The following is a 24,517-nucleotide window of genomic DNA, read 5'->3' as shown; positions in this document are numbered from 1 at the left end:
TAGCATATCACTAAGGACATTACTTATGAAGCTGGAATAACTCTTCAGAATTATGTTTGAAATTCCACAAACGCCATATGAGATTTTGTTTTTGAGAACTTTTATAGCTTTGCTAGTTTCAATGAAGCAAGTCTGGTGCTCCTTCCAGTTGCTTACATTTTTGTGGTCTGACATTTTTAATATACGTTATTGCTTCTTCAACTGAACCATTTAATCCTATTTTTACAGCTGCATTTCGAAAGTGATTATTAAAAATACTCACATCTTGCGAATTATCAGTCACATCATCATCATTCAGTTTAATTGTGGTAATATGTTGTGCACTGACTGGTTTCCAATCTACCATATCACAATACCCTATACAGTTTTAAACTTATTATCTGTATTATTAATTTCTGTCATGATATTCATATTTGTGGACATTAATGACTTTCTGTAAAATATTACGGTATTTTATAGACTCCAAGAAATACTGAATCTTTGCTTGTTGTGGTCTTCGTATAAAGTTGCCTTTTCCCCTAACATGATATTTTGATCCCTTTAGTTATGAAACTTTCTGGCAGGTTAAAACTGTGTGTCAGACCAAGACTTGAACTTAGAACCCTTGCATTTTGTGGGAAAGTGTTCTACTAACAGAGCAACCCGAGCACAGCTCATGGTCCATTCTCACAGCTTTATACTTCCACCAGTACTTCATCTCCCATATTGTTTACCTTGGTTTCCTAAAAGATGATCTACAAACCCGAACAACATAATTTATCCACAACCAGAAATATATAAATAAGATGCAACTAGGAATGGTGCAAGCTATATTAAGTCCATATTCCTCAAGCAATGACCAATCCAAGCTGTATCAGCATTTCAGCTATTACAAATAGATTCTACTAGAATAACACCATAGGCGGCATAGTAACACTTGTGGTGTGCACTCCACTGCTCACTTCAACATTGGCTTATGCTGGACCTGGTCTGGCTTATACACTGCAGTCCGCTGGGATATAGTCAGAAGGTGTGCCTGAGTACAAGTGCCATCTAAGTACTGGCACAACGGCAGTCAACAGTAAGGCTGCGTTCACACTGCCGGCCAGGCCGAGCCGAGCCTGGCCGGGCCGCCGCCCGCTTTGATATCAAACACATGGTTTTGAACTGTGGTGTTCACACCGGCGGCCGAGCCGACGACATCCCGAGTGTTTAATATTGTCTGCGCAAGCCGACCACAGGCGCGAGCCTGTGGAGCAGTACTACAGCTTCTGCAGTACACGCCTCCCTTCTGCTTTCATCACAAGTGTGACTGCACACGTCTTTTATTTTAAGATGTTACCTCACATTTCACAATCAGTGAGGAAGAATTACGTTTATTATAATGATACATGCGAAATTACTTTTATTTCATTTATTTAATCTTGCATTTACAACAATACCTCGCCAACGATCGCGGCATTGCCGCCACTGAATAGTTCGCATTTACTTGTAAACGGAGACAGATGCAAGTGTCACTGCGGGACGGAAATGTGTCCCTACCAGATGACAATGCATTGTAAAGTCATGCTGTGGCACGTTACTATGAACTGTTGTCTGTGACATCTTTTTGTGATGTTCTTACTTTAATGAATGCAGAATAACATATACATGACATTACCTTGTGTCCATCAATTTGGTATCAGAAATTCAGCTAGTATGACAGTAATGATGCAGTTTCCAGATTATGGAACGAAGTAACCAAGGAGTGTGTTTCAGATAGTACACACAAATATAAATTATTTTCCTTTATAATTTTATTTGTTTTATTTACAATGAAATGAGATACACAAAAATACAGTAAATAGCTAAGTACTTTCAATTCCAGAATTTATTTTTGAAAGGTTTTTTAATTATTTTAAGTTGCATTTTTAACGAAATATTCAACAAAAGTGTTCCTGACAGTTTTCGAATGTAATGTGGAATTTCTGTTGAATTTGGCACCAGCTGTCTGCATATCAGCATTGTTACAAAAATTTTCAGCTACAACATTGCATCCTTCTCTGTCAATGACAATATTATGAAGCAGACAAATGCACTTGACTACGTGATCAGCTACGTAAATGGATGTTTCAGTTTCCTTCCTCAGTAGTCTCCATTTATTGGTCATTATACCAAATGCACATTCAAGAACTTTTCTTGCTCTGGAATGCATATCATTGTATATAATCTTCTCGTTGTCCAAATTTCTGTGAGGAAAAGGTTCATCAAATTCTCTAATAAGGGGTAAGCTTCATCTCCCAAAATGACGTACGGTAGTTCCTGATACATTCCTTCACAAGTCTTGTTGGTGGCGGTAATAACAGCTCCCTATTTGTAAGTTTCTTATATAACATACTTTCTTTAAACACGGCTGCATCAGACTGTTTACCGTAGGCACCAACATCTACAGCTATAAATTTGTAATTTGCATCAGCAACTGCTTGGAGTACAATCGAATAATACTGTTTGTAATTGTAAAACATGCTGCCAGAAAGTTTAGGATATTGGACACGTATGCGCTTCCCATCTATACATCCAATACAGTTTGGAAATCCCCATCTCGTATGCATTTCACTGGCAATTTCTTTAAATCGAGAAACAGTTGGCGTTGGTGAATGAATGGGAACAAGTGACTCCCATATGGCCACATAAACATTTCACCACCACTGATACGGTGGACACTCCTAATCGGAATGACAATGCTAGTGGATGAAAGGAGATGCCAGTGGACAGATACCTGAGAAAAAAAATCGTAAAATGTGTAACTCAAGTGTGGTGTTGGGCGAAGTTTTTACAGTTTTGTTTGCACAGTAAATATTTACTTAGTCCATGTCATTTCACTGTTATACAACAATAAATAATTAAAGACATTTTCTTGCACCTTTCTATATTCTTTCAATCAAAATAATGAAATCGAAATGCAAAGACCTGAGAAACAGTTACAAAGAATAACTTTTGTAACTTGGCAAAATAAGGTCATGTGATCCAGGGAATAGTATATTAAAATGCAATTCCACTCGGGCTTTGTTCTGTCATATGATTTTCCTAAGTTCCAAGAGCTATGCACAGGTCCTTATCAGTGGAAATAGAACCACTGAATCAAAGGGTATTATCTCAAAACTCTTCGCCTATCAATCTGTCTATCTCACAAGGTAATGAAAAGAATTTTGTGAGGTCATCAGTGGCTCCACATGACGAACCATCACGACTGCCAAGCGCTGCATCATGAAGAAAAAAGTTGGAAAATTCTGAAGGAGTATTTCTGCAATTTTTCGTTGAAGGCATAGCAAGACATTACCCAAAATGACGAAGCTAATTACTTCCTAATGGTTCTCAGGAGTCCCATAAACTCTCTTCCCCTCAGAGGTAGCGTTTGTGAAATTTAAAATACAAAAGCACGACTACAATTAATTGGGGTAGTGAATGCTGTACAAAGTTCTACTGCAAACCAAAAAGTGTGTACTAACGAATCTTACCTTATCGTTATACACAATTTTTCTTCTGCTGTTATACTTCTGCGAAAATTTGTGTTCTGTTTTGAAATTTTGTCTTGAATGTTCTGCAGCACATACTGAAATGTATTACGATTCATTCTGTAATATGAATAAAAATTTTCAGGATAGTTTTTAAGTTCTTCATGTAAAGAAAAACACTCTCCTAAATGTCTGTCGCTATTTATGGGATGAATCCATGACCTCCTAGTTCATCTGTACTTCAAAACTCGATGAGTTACTGCAGAGTCAAAACAATACCAATAAAAGAGTGAAGACATTGTTCTACAAGACAGCACAGACTAGCTAAAGGCAAGCAACTGTTGACTGCAGCTGCGTTTTCTACTGACTTGCTTGTCAGCTGTCGAAGGGTACGGATTTTTTTAAATTTATTTATTTGGCCTCCGGCAGCTAACAGCCATTTAGCCAAAGAGTGTGGATTACCTTGACAGTGCAGCGCAGCCCGCCAAGGAAGGAAAAAAAAAAACAGTGAAGAACAATGAAACGCACATCTGTGTCGATCTACAGTAGTTTCATTAACTCTCCATTATTTTTTCTGTCAAAGTAGACAACAGGCCTACAGAATTGCACTTCAGTTTCTGCAGTAAACGTATCACAAATCTCCAGTTTGTTTTTGTGATTAGTTTTACATCATATTTTATCAGACCTATGTCATTGACACTTCTATTTAGACACTTTATCTAGACAATGAGACCATTAAAATAATACAAGGGACTGACACTAGGTCTGCTCTGATCACTAGTAATTAGTTTTTTTCTGTCCTGCATTATATGACTACACTAAACCAAGCTGAAACCGCGCGAATTTGCGGACGCGGCACTGATGCCACTGAATAGCTCGCATTACTTGTGACCAGAGACAGATATCAGTATCATTATCATTTCAAAAACTTTTTGGTACTTCTAGCTACATTTCATTCCCAACAATATATGGTCTAAAACGGATCTAACAGTAAGCTACCCGCTACATAACTTTTTCACTACAAGATTTGTAAATCAAGTGCACAGCGTAGACAAATAGCATAATTTCACAATGACTGCTAAGAACTATAGAAAGATAAATGATTCAATACGAAGCTAAGATGTTACTCTACCACGTGTACAAAAATCAGATTTTTTAGTCGCATACTTTCTTCAAAATCGGTTGGGAAGCGTTACGAAACTAAGAAATCACGCGAAATGAGAAGTAGACTTTTTCTTTTTTCACGACGTAAGTAACGCTTTTAAGGAAAAAATAAGTTCATAAAATGATGTGGCGAAGTCTTATATACCGCTAATAATTTTTAAAACATGAAAATCGGAGAAGTGGATTTTCCCCCATTTCGCCATCCCGGCTCGGCACGGCGCACAGTGTGAATGCACTACACGTCGGCCTGAGCTGGCTAGGCACGAGCCGAGCCAGTACGCGTCATCCCGGCCCGGCCCGGCCGGCAGTGTGAACGCAGCCTAATTGTGAGCCAATTACTCAGTTTCCACAATGACTTGGATGGTGCCCCATCACATGGCTTATTTGTTTCTTAATGGACTAACTGATAATTTTTTAGGAAGCCTACTTTCAGATATTGAGAGAAATTTACTATGGTGGGCGGGGGGGTAGATCATCCCGCATAATCAAGTTGGGTACTGTCTGAACTGTCAGGCCCACACTGGGCACCCACCCACAAGGAAGAAGCCTCAGCAATTATGTGCACCAGTGGTTGGTGCAGCAGCATTTCAAAAGAGTGCAGTTTGGGCAACCGTGAAGTCTCTCCACCAGACTGCAGCCACCGCTGCTGAGACAGTTTACTATGTCAGTCTTCACACTGTTTGTTAAATGGTTGAAAGGGCATAAACGTAGGTGGAGTGGGAGACGTTCCTGCTACATTCGCTAACACTTGCACTGCTAATAATATAGCTGCTGTCACCTTCTGATAACCCTGCACAATTTGCATTAGGAGCTGTAAATATTCAATGGTTAAAAACTTGCAGTCTTGCACAATTACATAATTGATCAAAGACTGATTTGCATGCATCACAGATACCGAGTCACCAACACTTTTGTAAAAGGCCATCTACACCTGCAAACAACTGAGTTTATTTAAAACATGAGATACATATATAAATTGCTGCTAGAACCAGTGAAAGCCATTTTACCTCCCTATTCCCAAAGAAAAGTCCAATCGAAGTCGTATCAGAGGACAAGCTAATAAAATTATAATAGACCAGAATAACACAATAGGCAATATAGCATCACTCACAGCATGAATCCCATGGCTCACATCAACACTGGCTTAAGCCAGCCCTGGGTCTGCTTTTATGATGGAGTCTGGTGTGATCCCATCAGAGTGCACATCTGAGAATCAGCGCCATCTGAGTAGTGGCACCACAACAGTTTATAGTAATGCTGTACTGGATCCTCATTTTCCATGGTGATGTTTGGTGGCGCCACTACACATGGCTCATCTTTTTTCCCTTTTTTTTAAATGAACTTCCTGGATAATTATTTAGGAAAGCAACTTGCAGATACTGGCACAAATTTACTATGGATACAGTGTATTGTGTATTAGCATCTATTTCCATATATACCTCATTATCCGGTCTACACATTCTCCACCTGCACAACATTTCAATAGCTTCTATTCCCTTCTTGCTGGAATGTTTATAATCCGTGTTTCACTTCTCCACTCCAAGACAAATAACTTCAGAAAAGACTTCTTAACATTAAAATACATATTTCAGATTAACAAATGTCTCTTTCAGAAACACTTTTCTCTGTACTGCCAGTCTGCATTTACATTTTCTCTACTTCTGCCGAAACTTTTTTTTTCTACTGCCAGTCTGCAGTATCCTCCCTACATCTGTCATCAGTTATTTTGCTGTCCAAATAGCAAAAGTTAACTACTATATTTAATGTCTTATTTCCCAACCTCTTAACGTCACCCGATTTAATTCGACTACATTCCATTACCTTGTTTTACTTTTGTTAACAACCATAGCCTCTTTTCATGAGAAAACCCATTCAATTCAAATGCTCTTTCAAGTCCTTAGCATCACTGACATTGCAATTCTGTCTTTGGCTAACTCAAAGTTTTTCTTTCTTTTCTCTGCACTTTAATTACATTTTCAAATATTTAAATGGTTTTCTTCACAGCTTGTTCAATGTACAGTCTGCATGACAGAGGGGATATTTTACACCTCCATCTCACTCCTTTCTCAACTACTGCTTGCCTTTCATATTTTCTGGCCTATATTGCCATTAGCCTTTCGCCTAACTTCTTAGTGCCCTTAAGCATGTGCTGTATCACATCCATTATTTGCGATCTGCATTAACATACCTGTTTGGTCTGTAGTTATGTATATGGTATGTCTAAATTTAAAAATATAAGGGAAACCAATATGTTAAACAATAATTTTGATATGGAAGGAAACGCACCATTTTCATGAACACCAGAATAAAGTGTAATGCTTTTATTATTCAATTTATTTGGTCTTACTGACCACGCAGCAAAAACTTCTGCTCATCTTTGCAATTTCTTTTCCTTGACCAAGTATCTATGTTGTGGAATACATAGTGTAGAACAAAGACCAATCATAGGCTAATTCAATAGAAGAGAAAATACAGCTTTATTCAATAGAAAACAATAAAATGCATTTTTTTCTGAGGTCCATCTGAATGGGGTTTTATTCCATTTCTTTGTTTTTGTAAAAAAAACTGTAATTTCTATATTAGCTTACAGCAGATATCCATGCGGATCCACCAAAATTGCAGTTGTTTATAAACGACTTACTTGTATCAACAGCACACAACTGTCAACTGTGACTGTTCATTTTATATTTGCAACAACCTTTTTTTTTTACGAGGCCTTACTGTTCAATATATGATATAAAATCATAGCCACACCCTTAAAGACAAATTCTTGCACTAATAGGACAAAGATTTGTATGGTTGGTCATGACAGGACAGCACAATTCAACACTTAGAGAAGCTTCACAAAACCTCAGAATTTGTCTATTTTTCTCAGTACTCCCACTTATAAATACAGTGTCATTATGTTAGCAAACAACAGCAATTTTTAACTAAATAAAGAATACACTATCAAAAAGACAAAATTTTATTGAACATTACAGAAATGCACAGTACAAATATTCAGACTTTTCCTAATCTCTTATAAGGCTGCTCCCGGGTTCTTAATGTATTTAGACAAAGTTTTACATAAAACACAAATATTTAAAATATTTATCAGACACAAGAATTCATCTATAGCAAGATGCAGCCCACTTGAGATGCATTCCCAGTAATACCTTCCTTTCAGGATGTATCTTTTACATTTATAGGTGACACTGCTGCCCCTGAGCAGTCAGAAATTGAGCAGTTATAGCACTTTAAAATAGCACTTTAGCAAATCCAAAGCATTATCTGTTTGTGTAATAACTGCAGAAATTGGAACCTGCATACAACAGGTTGATGTTATTTGCAGTACTTTATTCAGACTCCACTCCACTAGCCTGTAAACAAATAAAACAAAGATTAAACTAATAGTATGCCCCCAGATAGGTCCGTAAAGCTGTCTGTCTGCAACTTCTTTGTGTTAAATAAATACAGCACTCTGTAAACAAGATGCAAATAAGGAGTGAATACGAACTACTCCAAGAATTTCAGAGTTTGTTCAGTGATATTTTCCGAGTATTCTGGTATAAGGGCTCTGTCGTCTCCAGTAAAATGAGGTCACAATTTATTAAGTTAATTCTTCCAGTTATCTTTCTTTCTATAAAAAGATCTTCAGACCAGTGAAAAAGTCTGTAATATGCAATCAATGAAACAAGATGCTTAAGTACTGTGATGTGGTCGCTGTTGCTTTGGCAACAATTCAGCAAAGGTTGTCACTGCTGCTTTTCCATTGCATTCAGTGAACCATAAGGTGCATATTGATCAACCTTCATCAGTGAACCTGTCCATACTCTTATGTATCACTGTTAAGAGAAAACTAACATTGCTGGAAGAATAAACATGAGACATAACTATACAGTATTGAATGTGAAGTTGAGGGACAAGACTGAAAGGGGCACAGGTTCCTTATAACAAAATATTCAAAAAAATATCCCTGAGCAAACTCCAGAATTTTGTCTGTGGGTTTTGGGTTCAACCAGAATGGGCTGTAAACAAACAAACAAAAGAGTCACTGAAAGTAGGCCTTCAAGAACAGGATGACTTTCCTTGCATGACAAAAGCCAATGATAAAGACAATAGACACTAGTCAAGCACAAGAAATGTAGCTATGTAGTGTCACATTGTTAGCTAAAATCACCGGAAAACATATGGTCTAAGTACATCTACCTTGCTTACATTTACAGGTACCCAACACATTTTGCATAGTTCTTCAAGCAACCTAATGTGCAGTTAAACTTTGTAACAGACAAAACAGGGATTAAAGAAGCAATTTTACATTCTTGTTGTTGTTGTGGTCTTCAGTCCTGAGACTGGTTTGATGCAGCTCTCCATGCTACTCTATCCTGTGCAAGCTGCTTCATCTCCCAGTTCCTACTGCAACCTACATCCTTCTGAATCTGCTTAGTGTATTCGTCTCTTGGTCTCCCTCTACGATTTTTACCCTCCACGCTGCCCTCCAATACTAAATAGGTGATCCCTTGATGCCTCAGAACATGTCCTACCAACCGATCCCTTCTTCTAGTCAAGTTGTGCCACAAACTTCTCTTCTCCCCAATACTATTCAATACTTCCTCATTAGTTATGTGATCTACCCACCTAATCTTCAGCATTCTTCTGCAGCACCACATTTCGAAAGCTTCTATTCTCTTCTTGTCCAAACTGTTTATCGTCCATGTTTCACTTCCATACATGGCTACACTCCATACAAATACTTTCAGAAATGACTTCCTGATACTTAAATCTAAACTCGATGTTAACAAATTTCTCTTCTTCAGAAACGCTTTCCTTGCCATTTCCAGTCTACATTTTATATCCTCTCTACTTCAACCACCATCAGTCATTTTGCTCCCCAAATAGCAAAACTCCTTTACTACTTTAAGCGTCTCATTTCCTAACCTAATTCCCTCAGCATCACCCGACTTAATTCGACTACATTCCATTATCCTCGTTTTGCATTTGTTGATGTTCCTCTTATATCCTCCTTTCAAGACACTGTCCATTCCATTCAATTGCTCTTCCAAGTCCTTTGCTGTCTGACAGAATTACAATGTCATCGGCGAACCTCAAAGTGTTTATTTCTTCTCCATGGATTTTAATACCTACTCCGAATTTTTCTTTTGTTTCCTTCACTGCTTGCTCAATATACAGATTGAATAACATTGGGGATAGGCTACAACCCTGTCTCACTCCCTTCCCAACCACTGCTTCCCTTTCATGTCCCTTGCCTCATAACTGCCATCTGGTTTCTGTACAAATTGTAAATAGCCTTTCTCTCCCTGTATTTTACCCCTGCCACCTTGAGAATTTGAAAGAGTGTATTCCAGTATTGTCAAAAGCTTTCCCTAAGTCTACAAATGCTAGAAACATAGGTTTGCCCTTCCTTAATCTAGCTTGTAAGATAAGTCGTAGGGTCAGTATTGCCTCACGTGTTCTGACATTTCTACGGAATCCAAACTGATCTGCCCCGAGGTCGGCTCCTACTAGTTTTTCCATTCGTCTGTAAAGAATTCACGTTAGTATTTTGCAGCTGTGACTTATTAAACTGATAGTTCGGTAATTTTCACATCTGTCAACACCTGCTTTCTTTGGGATTGGAATTATTATATTCTTCTTGAAGTCTGAGGCTATTTCGCCTGTTTCATACATCTTGCTCACCAGATGGTAGAGTTTTGTCAGGACTGGCTCTCCCAAGGCCGTCAGTAGTTCCAATGGAATGTTGTCTACTCCGGGGGCCTTGTTTCGACTCAGGTCTTTCAGTGCTCTGTCAAACTCTTCACGCAGTATCATATCTCCCATTTCATCTTCATCTACATCCTCTTCCATTTCCACAATATTGTCCTCAAGTACATCGCCCTTGTATAGGCCCTCTATATACTCCTTCCACCTTTCTGCTTTCCTTTCTTTGCTTAGAACTGGGTTTCCATCTGAGCTCTTTATGTTCATACAAGTGGTTCTCTTATCTCCAAAGGTCTCTTTAATTTTCCTGTAGGCAGTATCTATCTTACCCCTCGTGAGATAAGCCTCTACATCCTTACATTTGTCTTCTAGCCATCCCTGCTTAGCCATTTTGCATTTCCTGTCGATCTCATTTTTGAGACGTTTGTATTCCTTTTTGCCTGCTTCATTTACTGCATTTTTATATTTTCTCCTTTCATCAATTAAATTCAATATTTCTTCTGTTACCCAAGGATTTCTACTAGCCCTCATCTTTTTAGCTACTTGATCCTCTGCTGCCTTCACTACTTCATCCCTCAAAGCTACCCATTCTTCTTCTACTGTATTTCTTTCCCCCATTCCTGTCAATTGTTCCCTTATGCTCTCCCTGGAACTCTGTACAACCTCTGGTTCTTTCAGTTTGTCCAGGTCCCATCTCCTTAAATTCCCACCTTTTTGCAGTTTCTTCAGTTTTAATCTACAGGTCATAACCAATAGATTGTGGTCAGAGTCCACATCTGCCCCTGGAAATGTCTTACAATTTAAAACCTGGTTCCTAAATCTCTGTCTTACCATTATATAATCTATCTGAAACCTGTCAGTATCTCCAGGCTTCTTCCATGTATACAGCCTTCATTTATGATTCTTGAACCAAGTGTTAACTATGATTCATCATACATTTCTTCAATTTCTTCATCATCTGCAGAGCTAGTTGGCATATAAACTTGTACTACTGTAGTAGATGTGGGCTTCGTATCTATCTTGGCCACAATAATGCGTTCACTATGCTGTTTGTAGTAGCTTACCCGCATTCCTATTTTCCTATTCATTATTAAACCTAGTACTGCATTACCCCTTTTTGATTTTGTGTTTATAACCCTGTAGTCATCTAACCAGAAGACTTGTTCCTTCTGCCACCGAACTTCACTAATTCCCACAATATCTAACTTTAATCTATCCATTTCCCTTTTTAAATTTTCTAACCTACCTGCCCAATTAAGGGATCTGACATTCCACACTCCGATCGTAGAACGCCAGTTTTCTTTCTCCTGATAACAACATCCTCTTGAGTAGTCCCCGCCCGGAGATCCGAATGGGGGACTATTTTACCTCCGGAATATTTTACCCAAGATGATGCCATCATCATTTAATCATACAGTAAAGCTGCATGCCCTCGGGAAAAATTACGGCCGTAGTTTCCCCTTACTTTCAGCCGTTCGCAGTACCAGCACAGCAAGGCCGTTTTGGTTATTGTTACAAGGCCAGATCAGTCAATCATCCAGACTGTTGCCCTTGCAACTACTGAAAAGGCTGCTGCCCCTCTTCAGGAACCACACGTTTGTCTGGCCTCTCAACAGATACCCCTCCGTTGTGGTTGCACCTACGGTATGGCTATCTGTATCGCTGAGGCACGCAAGCCTCACCACCAACTGCAAGGTCCATGGTTCATTTTACATATGACAGTTGAAGAACACCATATCAATATGGGAACATAACAGCATCAATATCATGGCAACACATGAAATAATTCCCAGTTTGTATTATGTTAAATATTAGAAGTCTAGAAGATGGTTACAGCTTCATTTTAGTGGAAGATATGACATATGTGAGCAGCTATGTGCATGATACATCCACAGTTTTAACTATAAATCAACATGCCACACAAAGAAATTTATATTCTATGTTATTTTAGATAAAGCATTTTGCCTTCTGAATACCATGAACATTCAATAATTGTAAGACACTTTTGTATGTACTATTAAGCAGTTATGTTTAGTCATATTACCGGACATTTAATACTGTTTCCTGCCATCATGATATAGGCTTCAGCCAAATGATAGATACCACAGAATCATTTATTCTACAAAATTACAGCTTGAAGCAATAATTTTTCATTGTTGTTGTTTTTGTTTTGTTTTATTTTGTTTTTTCAGTGGTCTTCAGTCCGAAGACTGATTTTATGCAGCTCTCCAGCTAGTCTATCCCACGCAAGCCTCTTCATCTCTGTATAACTATTACAACTGACATCTATTTGGACTCACTTACTGTACTCATGCCTTGGTCTCCCTCTACAATTTCTATGCCTCCACACTTACTTGCATTACCAAAGTGGATAATTACGGTATCATAATTAAGAAAAATATATTTTATGCACATACATTAATGTAATACAGTATGATTTAAATACAACTGCGGCATTTTTAACGTCAATATGACATACATTTAAGTGTGACGACATAAGTAGAACCATTTACACCACACATATAAAAAATACAAATATGTAAGTGCTTACCATATAAACCATTCCGATACCTTTATTAACCACATTTGACACATCCGCACATAACAAATTTTGTTCTCTGTAATAAGTGGTGTGTGAAAACATGCAAAGCTCAAAACTAGTCAGCTAGTATAGAAACATCAGCTCTTATGCTAAGCATTTAAAAAGTCTTTTCTTCAATACTCAAAAGTGATGTCACATTTAAGTAGGAAAAATTTTCTTATTACATCAAATGTGTGTCCCACAATAGTTTCTCAACCGAAATCATCATTTACATATTTTAGAAAATATTGGAAGTTTTAAATTACTTGTATTATAAACAACTGATCTGAATCTGATTTTAGCAACTGGAGTAATGGGTCACTCCAACACAGCATCATAAGATTCAACTATGGGTCAAACCTTACTTCTTATATAACTGACACCACCATCCACTTACCATACATAAAACAAAGTTTGTACTCGTTACAGATGACAAATGCTACAATTATTGCTTTCGGGGAGATAGCGACAGTAGAACCACCACTAACAATTGATGCAAGACATTAACAGGAGTCAGTGAAGAAGATAAAATGTTATAAATTTTTGGGTATACATCCTGCTAAAAATTTCATCGAAAAAAAAAAAAAAAAAAATTAGTTTATTCCTTTTCTCTAATGATAAATATGTTTTCTTATTGTTACTTGAATATGGAAAGACTTTGGATTCTTTTGTTTATTTTATCTGCTTTTGTATATTTTATCTGCATTTGTAATATTATGTCGTGAAGAACAGCTATGTAAATCATAGGCATGAAAGCACAGATTGAGAGTAATAGCTGAGCAGCGATATACAATGAGGGCGTGTCAGCCAATGTGTGTGTGTGTGTGCAGCAATATGGCAAGACGTGTATTACTGATCTGAGGATTACCATTGCAGTGTGTAATGAAAACTGAAGTGATCATTATGAACAGAGAGATCGTACAGTTTGGGGATTACTAACTGGACGCTCTCTCCACTAGTACTGAGAATCCTTTCACGTTTAGATATTAATAGTTATTGCTGCCGTGTGAATGAAGCAGCTTTTAACAATACACCACACCGTAAGAGCCAAGGCCCCATAAAACTGTGTGATATATTTGTCTCCTTAATGAACAATCAAGTTTTTGAAGCATTAACTGTCACTGTGAGCATAATTACAATTATGGATCATGTGTAAGAGTGATTTTACTGACTGTGAATTTGTGATTGACGTAGTCATCTGAAAATGTGACGGACAGTGATATTGCAGTTCAAAATTATCACAAACAATGTATGAAGTACTGAAACGAGAATTAGGTGTGCCTAACAAGTAATAAATGTGACATGCTAAACCTATGCATTATCATCAATAATTACATCTATTCAGCCAGTGGCCTGTTAAACGCCACTGCAGATGACTTTGCAGCCCAACCGAGAAGAGACTTCACTAGCATACTATGTTGTGAAAATATGACAAATGGAGTTGCTGCAATAACTTCGTTTGTAACATCACAAGCCTCTGCTGTCATCTCAACATGCCGCAACATGTTTCCAACAACAAACAGCTAAGTGCTTTTCCAAGCTCAAACTAACAAAATTCAACAGTCCAGAATGTAAATCATTTGTTTCATTATAAAGCTATTGTTTTTCTTTGCCATTTCATAACTTTTGCTATGTAAACAAAAATGCTTGAAGTGAACTATTAACATTCAATGTAGCTTTTTTGACCCATCATTAGTCATAAGTATTTTTCTTTTACTTAAATGAACTCTTTCTTTTAAATAAATGCTGCTGCAATTGCATGTGTAATGTTTTATGTGCCTTTTGGAGTGGAGTGTTACAAATGTGTGTGCACCATTATGATCAAAGTGAGTTGGCATACCTCAATATATTGCGGTGTCCGCCATTAGGTTCTGGGTGCCGACCAACAGAATTAAAGCTTCCTGTTCACTATTGGTTTAAGCTTCTACAGCAAGGGCAAACTGAATGTGATAGTTGCCAAACAATTGCTGCATGTTATGTTTACATAGTACTTAGATTCATGTTACCACACTTTCACAAGTAACAGCTTGGTGGTTGTTGATTAAAGAGATACGTGAACAAGTCTAATCCTACCATGTTTACGGGATTAGTAAGAGAATTGTGTGTGATTTACATAATTTAGTGACTAGATGGAATCACATTCTCTGCATCCACACAATTCCAAAGTAAATCGAGTTGTTCTGGGGTGAAATAATTGGACATCAATTCAGTTAGGTTATTTTGGACAAATTGTATAAATACATGGTCTATAATTTCACAAAGTACACCAAGATGCATTTTCTCCACAATATGCAGAAAATTGTAAAGGTTTGTCGACAATTTGAAAATATTTCGGAATTGCTCAAAAGAATTTCAAACGATGTGCTGAGTACTGAACTTTGAGGAAGACACTTTGAACAGCTCTTTTTAACTGGTACAAGTATAGAGTAATTGCAGCAAATCAGTGTAACATACTAATTCAGGGCAGTATTCCTTGAAAATTAAAAAACATTCTTACTTCTAACGAAGTAGAACTTTTAACCAGGATTGTTAGGATGATGTTTATTAACAATGAATTCAAGAATGGCTGACAAAACAAATTTCAACTTAAATATTTTGCTGAGCCATGTTTACTAGAACTTTTTGCTACTAGTACCAAATACTTTCAACTGGTTACTTCATTGCGTTACTGATGCTACAGTCTGTATGTCCTATTTGACACTATATCAAGAAGTCTGGGGCTTCTCAACCTGGAGGAGCCACATGAACATTTTAGGAAGTTACATAATAGGAGACGAGGTACTGGCAGAAGTAAAGCTGTGAGGACGGGGCGTGAGTCGTGCTTGGGTAGCTCAGTCGGTAGAGCACTTGCCCGCGAAAGGCAAAGGTCCCGATTTCGAGTCTCGGTCCGGCACACAGTTTTAATCTGCCAGGAAGTTTCAGGTTACATAATGATTTCGAAAAAATTGTGTGCAAAGATTTAGTAAAAGTTTGTGACTTCTTGTGTTAGCTGTATTGAGAAGCTGCTCACTTTCTGACAACTTTTATCTATTTAGAAGTTCACTGCGCAATATGCAGTATTCTACGCAACAAAGCCCAGCATTTTTATTGTCCTTAAGTATTCAAAGTCAGAAACAAGTGAGTGAATCATGTTGAGTTATGGGCTACCATTGTTTCAGAAAATAATAATAATAATAATAATAATAATAATAATAATAATAATAATACTAAACCCCGTGGAGGCCCGGGAAAAGAATCGGCCTCCGGTATGTTCTGCCAGTCGTAAAAGGCGACGAAAAGAACAAACCACTAATAGGGCTAACCCCCCTTTTAGTGTGATTAGTTGGTTCAGGACAGAACTAAAGAAGCCTCGGACAAGCGCCGTCAAGGTCGGGGACGACGCTTGAACCCTATGCCCGCCCACAATGGTAACGACACTGCTAGCCAACTGGAAAATGATTTAAATCCAAATAGAGGTGTTTTGCAGGATATGCTTCCTGCAACCACCCTAGAAGGAAAACAAAGACAGAGGATGAGATGGTCAGATGAAGTTAATCGACACCTCATGTTCTGTTATTACCAAGCAACAAACCTAGGAACCAACACAACTGGATACAGATCACAAGTATACACAACATTTATTACCAGATACCCAGAATTAAAATTTTTAACAGAACAACGATTAGCTGATCAGATCCGTGTAATAATAAAAAATAACAGGATACCCCAGTCAGAATTAGAAAACATCAAACATCAAGTACAACAAATACTGGAACAAAATAATGTGCAATCAGAAGAAGAAGAAAATACAGTAATGGACTCAAACATCCCAGAGCAAACAAACAAAGAACAACATGCACCAATTAAACAATCAGAGGAAAACGAAATCTTAAGACAGCCACCAGAACAAGCACAAATAGAACACGAAGTGACACAGATGTTAGATATAGAAGAAAAATTTCAGCTAACATATATAGAATACAAAGACACAAATACAGACATTAGACCATTCTTGCGTAGACCACCAAATAACCCACAAGTCGAAACAACAATAAAAACTATCAACACAGTCATACACAACAAAATAAATGAAAATACAACTATGGAAGAGTTACAACTACTGGTTTATATAGGAGGACTCACTACACTAAATATACACACTAGGCAGAGATCAGAACCAACCAACACACAGAAGAAACCCACAAAACCAGCATGGCAACACAGGCTACAGATCAAAATAGAAAAACTGAGAAAAGACATCGGACAGCTAACACAATTTATAAGAAATGAAATCTCGGAAAAAAAACGAAAAAGGTTAGGTAAAATCTCACAACAAGAAGCGACAGAGCAATTAGACGAAAAGAAGCAGAAATTACAAGCATTAGCCAAACGACTCAGAAAACACAAAAAAAGTGAAAATAGGAGGAAACAAAACCAAACATTCAACACAAACCAAAAGAAATTTTACCAGACAATAGATAACACACACATTAAAATAAACAATCCACCAAACATAACAGACATGGAACACTTCTGGAGCAACATATGGTCAAACCCGGTACAACATAACAGGCATGCACGGTGGATACAAGCAGAAACAGACACATACAAGATGATACCACAAATGCCTGAAGTGATAATTTTGCAACATGAAGTCACCCCAGCAATTAATTCTACTCACAATTGGAAAGCCCCTGGAAATGACAAAATAGCAAATTTCTGGTTAAAGAATTTCACCTCAACACATTCACATCTAACTAAATTATTTAACAGTTACATTGCAGACCCATACACATTCCCTGATACACTTACACACGGAATAACATATCTGAAACCTAAAGATCAAGCAGACACAGCAAACCCAGCTAAATATCGCCCCATAACATGCCTACCAACAATATACAAAATATTAACTTCAGTCATTAAACAGAAATTAATGACACATACAACACAGAACAAAATTATAAATGAAGAACAAAAAGGCTGTTGCAAAGGAGCACGAGGATGTAAAGAGCAACTGATGATAGATGCAGAGGTGACATATCAAGCTAAAACTAAACAAAGGTCGCTACACTACGCATACATTGATTACCGAAAAGCTTTTGATAGTGTACCCCACTCATGGTTACTACAAATATTGGAAATATACAAAGTAGATCCTAAATTGATACAGTTCCTAAACATAGTAATGAAAAATTGGAAAACCACACTTAATATCCAAACAAATTCAAATAATATCACATCACAGCCAATACAGATTAAGCGTGGAATATACCAAGGAGACTCATTAAGTCCTTTCTGGTTCTGCCTCGCTCTGAACCCACTATCCAACATGCTAAATAATACAAATTATGGATACAATATTACTGGAACATACCCACACAAAATCACACATTTGCTATACATGGATGATCTAAAACTACTGGCAGCAACAAATCAACAACTCAACCAATTACTAAAGATAACAGAAGGATTCAGCAATGATATAAGTATGGCTTTTGGAACAGACAAATGTAAGAAAAATAGCATAGTCAAGGGAAAACATACTAAACAAGAAGATTACATATTGGATAACCACAGCGACTGCATAGAAGCGATGGAAAAAATGGATGCCTATAAATATCTAGGATACAGACAAAAAATAGGAATAGATAATACAAATATCAAAGAAGAACTAAAAGAAAAATATAGACAAAGACTAACAAAAATACTGAAAACAGAATTGACAGCAAGAAACAAGACAAAAGCTGTAAATACCTATGCCATACCAATATTGACCTACTCATTTGGAGTAGTGAAATGGAGTAACACAGACCTAGAAGCACTCAATACACTAACACGATCACAATGCCACAAATATACATCACATACATTCAGCAACAGAAAGATTCACATTAAGCAGAAAGGAAGGAGGAAGGGGATTTATCGACATAAAAAACCTACATTATGGACAGGTAGACAATTTAAGAAAATTCTTTCTAGAACGAGCAGAAACTAGCAAAATACATAAGGCAATCACTCATATAAATACATCGGCTACACCACTGCAATTTCATAACCACTTCTACAACCCTTTAGATCACATAACATCAACAGATACGAAGAAAGTAAATTGGAAAAAGAAAACACTTCATGGCAAGCACCCGTATCAGCTAACACAGCCACACATCTATCAAGACGCAGCCAACATATGGCTAAGAAAAGGCAATATATACAGTGAGACGGAAGGATTCATGATTGCAATACAGGATCAAACAATAAACACCAGGTATTACAGCAAGCATATTATTAAAGATCCCAATACCACAACGGATAAATGCAGACTTTGTAAACAACAAATAGAAACAGTAGATCACATCACAAGCGGATGTGCCATACTAGCAAATACAGAATACCCCAGAAGACATGACAATGTCGCAAAAATAATACATCAACAGCTTGCCTTACAACATAAACTTTTAAAACAACACATTCCTACATACAAGTATACACCACAAAATGTACTGGAGAATGATGAATACAAATTATACTGGAACAGAACCATTATAACAGATAAAACAACGCCACATAACAAACCTGACATCATACTCACCAATAAAAAGAAGAAATTAACACAACTAATCGAAATATCCATACCCAATACAACAAATACACAAAAGAAAACAGGAGAAAAAATTGAAAAATACATCCAACTGGCTGAGGAAGTCAAAGACATGTGGCATCAGGATAAAGTTGACATCATACCAATTATACTATCAACTACAGGAGTCATACCACACAATATCCACCAGTACATCAATGCAATACAGCTACATCCAAACATATATATACAGCTACAGAAATCCGTAATTATTGATACATGTTCAATTACCCGAAAGTTCCTAAATGCAATATAACACATACCGTACAGTTAAAAGTAAGTGACGCTTGATCAAGGTCCGCGTCACTCCATTTTTAACCGGACTTAACGTCTGAGAAAGTGAAGATAATAATACTAATAATACTAGTAATAATAATAATAATGATGATGATATCTGTCAAAGACCAAGCCAACAGGTAACCTTGAAGCTATAGATCCTGCAGCACCATGACCATCCAGCTGCAACAAGTAGGTGCAGACAGAACTACAGACATTGTGCCTTGACAGGCAAAAAAGAAAATATGATTAAACATTTCCCCAATATGTATTTACTTTTACCTTCACAAACAGTGAAGACACAGATGTTCGCACTTACAAAACATGCTCCCCAACCCAAAAAATGTGCAAAGTGTTTTAAACAGCCACTGGAATCTCTGAAGATCAAAATGAGTCTATTGAGTCCCATAGATCCATAGACAAATTTAAAAAATTCTCTATTAAATTATACAGTAGGTAGACATATTTTGGAAATTTGCAGTGACCAGTGTGACCAAGTTACAGCAAGAATTAAATGAAGATGAAAATTTGCAATTCTCCTGATGCTAACATCAGGTTTTGTAATGCTGAGAGTATGCATGAAGATATTCTCTTTTGTTGTGTCAATAGTGCACTTTATGTGTGAGGAGATTATTTAAAGAGAGAGAGAGAGAGAGAGAACATTTTGCAACGGAATAAATGTATTGGATTATGAACCAATAGTCCAGTAGCAATTAGAGGAAGAATAGCAGCATTTCATGTTAAATTTGCACACAACAGTTCTACTATGTATTACTCATTTTGTGATTAATCAAGAAGCTTCAGTGGCTAAGGAAATTTCTGCAGATTTGAATGCTTTTCCGAAATGCAATTAATATTATCAGTCTGATTAAGAGTTGTGAACTTCATAGCTGTCCCTTCGCAAATCTGCGTTATAAAAAGGAATCAAATTTCAGCAGATATTTAATGTGTACTGGCAATGGTTGTCAAGCAGCTCTGAAGAGTTAAAAAATGAAGCTACACTATTTTTATTTCAAAATAATTGTAAATATGCTGATTTCTATACAATGCAAACTTGCTGTAACAATTATGCATACTATAATATGTTGCTGTAGAGATAGAAACATTATCTTTACACTGAAATGTAAGATTCGGGTTTTTAAGAAGGAATTGAACAATTTGGAAGCATAATGCGGAAAGTAATTCACGTGAAATGTTTCATGTGCTGACAGCTTTATTGATTGTAAATTTGATTACAAAACTTTCTGGCAAATTAAAACTGTGTGCCAGACCTTATAGCTTTATCTACCTTATAGCTTTACTTCAGCCAGTACTTCATCACATACCTTCCAAACTTCACATAAGATCTTCTATTGAACTTATGGGACTATCTCCTATTGAACTTATGGGACTACCTCCTGGAAGACGGGTCTCAGGTTTGAGTCCCAGTCCAGCACACAGTTTTAATCTGCCAATGCAGAGTGATAATTCATTCTGGAAACTATCACCCAGGCTGTTGCTACACCATGTCTCCACAATATCTTTTCTTCCAGGAGTATTAGTCCCACAAATTTCGCAAGAGCAATGCTGCGAAGTTTGGAAGGTAAAAGATGAGGCACTAGCAGAAATAAAAGTGTGAGGACAGGTCATGAATTGTGTTTGGGTAGCTCAGTCAGTAGAGCATTTGGCCACGAAATGCAAAGGTGGCAGGTTTGAGTCCCGAGCCACCACACTACGTGAACTGTCCCAGGAGCTCTATGTGAAATGGAAAAATATTTTGTAGATGCCCACCTGTATTGGGAGACACAAACATCACAATAAAGTAAGAGGAATCAGTGCTTGTACAGAAAGCTGTAAGTGCTTGTTTTTCCTGCACTCTGTTCAATAGTGGAATGATAGAGAAATAGTGTGATAATGGATTAATGAAATTTAAGTGTGAATTGCAGAGAAGTCATGTAGACGTAGATGTAGATCAGTGCACACACTGCTGCAGAGCAGTAGTCTGATTATGATTTGGTTAAGAGTACCATAATTGATCATTGATATGGTTGAAAATTAATATCAGAATTATTTTTTTACCACGAGTGTACAGTAATCTGTTAGAATGGATTCAGAATTCTTTTGCCTTAGGAGTGGATCGTGTGAAACATCTCTTGTTAAAATCTCAGGAAGAGCATGGACACTTGTCCTGTGAACAGAAATCACGAACTTAATTTTCAAGAAAAGAAACATTAACAGTTTCTGGTTTGATGTGCAGGCAAAATTTCTGGTACTGTCAGATTTAACAATCACAGTTGTCCTGCCATATGCTACCATTTATTTGTATGAATAATTATTTTCAACAATGGTGGCCATAATAATCAATACATCACTCAAATCTTAAGAACATGGATAGTGCCATAACCCCAGCAGTGACTTGAAGCTGCACTCTGAGATGTTGTGTCAAAATAAGCAGTCACATCCATCACATTACATCTTTTATTCTATTCCACTGTATGTGATTAACTAATTGTGTATTTTTTAAATTATGTTACTAACTTTTTGTTTGTTTCCATTTTAATCATAGTCCTTTAGATATTTATGTAGTTCAAGTGTTCCTAAGATTTTATCTGACACTTATCACTTTGTAGCACCTCATTCTGTCCCTGCAAATGTGAGTGTACACTGGATTTATAAACATACTGTGTAACTAGTATTTGTTATTATAGTTACTCTTTGACATTAGAGATATAGACTGTTCCATGCCGCTCTTTACAGTAACTGTTAAGCCTTCCACACTTGTAAGCTATCTTGTATAGATGTGTTTTATGTGGAAATAAATGTTCAATTCTATCAGATAACACATATTCAGTGACACCGACGATAACACAATAACATGATCGCGTCAGGTTCAGTGATCCACATGCATGACAACATGAACATTCATTACGTCCACATCAGCCGCAGTGCGCTCATTCTCACACAAAGATGGACAACTCGCCAGTTATCACAGAGCCAGCTGCGAAAGAGCACAATTAATAGGGTTACAATTAAACATCACAACACACTCCAGCAATCTAGTGGTGTTGTTTGCGCAGTTTGAAAGCCAGTTTGTCCTTGCGCAGATATCAAGAGATGAAATAAAGTATAGCTATGTAATCGCAACACGAACAGAAGACTTAGCCGCTGAAGTACAAGATACCGAACAGTATGCGTCAATTAAAAATATGCTAGTGATGCGCCTGTCGCAATCGGAAGAGAAGCGACTAGAGAGGACTGAGGAGCTCAGCTATCAAATCCCATCACAACTTTTATGCCGTTTGCACACACTGGCAAGCAACACAGTGAGCGACGAAATGCTGTGCAATATTTGGTTGTCTCGATTAGCCTCGGACACTCGAAAAATTCTGACAAAAGTCGGACACATGTCAACGACCACACCATCAGTCATCAATAAGTCGTAACCACTCGCCATCAGCACAAAATTTGTGCCCAACCATGCAAGTGGAAACATGAAGTGGAAAATGTAGCAGCAACAACTATTCATACCCGTACTGCATGTAGACTTTTTGTCAGATACCACAACATGAAAGTATAATACCTAGTGGACACAGGAGCAGAAGTGTCCCTGTACCCAGTAACTTGTGTATCATGCCAGAACTGTGATGATTCTTGTCTGTTTGCCGCCAAAAGCTCTAAGATTAAAACATACGGTCAGGTATCATTGTTGTTTAACCTTGGACTATGCCATGCATTTGAGTGGCACTTCACAGTAGCAGATATATCACAGTCTATCATAGGAGCCAACTTCTTATCCTTTTATAATCTAGTACCTGACCTCCAATGCAAGCAGCATATCGATTCCACTACAAACCTGCATCACTCTGATGACAGTATGTACGGTTCCAGGAGAAATGCCATACACATGATTACCAAAAGAATTTCCCGAAATCACGCAGCAGTCACCCACTCTTCTGCTGGTTAAACACGCAATGGTGCATCACATTTTGACCATGCCAAGCCCGCCATCTCACGCTACACCTAGATGTTTGACGCCTGAGGAGTTGTGAGTGATGAAGCAGGAATTCCACAGCATGCTGTCAATGGGCATTTGCTAAGTTTCAGTAGCAGCTGGGCATCCCAATCCATATAGTACCTAAGAAGAATGGATAGTGTCCATGTGGCAATTACCGGCAGCTCAACACGACAAGCATCCCAGATCAGTACCCGGTGCCACATACAGAAGACTTCTTTGCCAACGTTCTTGGTAAGACTATGTTTTCCATTACTGATCTAGTCCAGGCATATTTTCAGATCCCAGTTGCCATAGAAGGTATCCCCATGACAGTAATGACAACACCTTTCAGTCTAGGATGCCTTTTGGTCTAAGCAATGCTGCACAGATGTTTCAGTGTTTCATGGATGAGATCACTAGGGACTTAGACATCTGTTATGTTTACGTAGATGATGTTTCGGTGAGTCTGTGACAGAAGAAGAACATGTACATCGTCTGGCTCAGATATTTAATCATTTTCACACACAACGCTTAGTAACTAATCCTTCAAAGTGTACTTTTGGAGCGAGGGAAGTGCAATTTCTGGGTTACATGGCAGACGTGCATGGAATTTGACCACTGCAAAAAAAGGTGGAAGCCATAAAGAAATAACCTTGCCCCATTACAATCAGAAAGCTACGCCGATTTTTTAGGGGTCATAAATTTTTACCAAAAATTTGTATACAATTATGCAT

General features: G+C 37.6%; 1 protein-coding gene across 5 annotated transcripts in view; it reads right to left on the bottom strand.

Annotated features, from left to right (window-relative positions):
* Positions 1 to 7,586: 7,586 nt before the first annotated feature.
* LOC126485080 (aldehyde dehydrogenase, dimeric NADP-preferring-like) overlaps positions 7,587 to 24,517 on the bottom strand; it is a 363,030-nt gene continuing 346,099 nt past the window's right edge. For all 5 annotated transcript variants that reach the window (XM_050108684.1, XM_050108683.1, XM_050108686.1 and 2 more), the window contains one exon: positions 7,587 to 7,996. Coding sequence is in view for 1 of the 5 variants with exons in the window: in XM_050108686.1 (XP_049964643.1) it covers positions 7,973 to 7,996 (24 nt within the window). In the remaining 4 variants the exon portion in view is untranslated. The remainder of the gene's footprint in view (positions 7,997 to 24,517) is intronic.

This window comes from Schistocerca serialis, chromosome 6, assembly GCF_023864345.2.
Source record: "Schistocerca serialis cubense isolate TAMUIC-IGC-003099 chromosome 6, iqSchSeri2.2, whole genome shotgun sequence".
Taxonomy (NCBI): domain Eukaryota; kingdom Metazoa; phylum Arthropoda; class Insecta; order Orthoptera; family Acrididae; genus Schistocerca; species Schistocerca serialis.
Note: the sequence above shows the minus strand (reverse complement) of the source record. Positions and strands in the feature narration are given on the sequence as shown.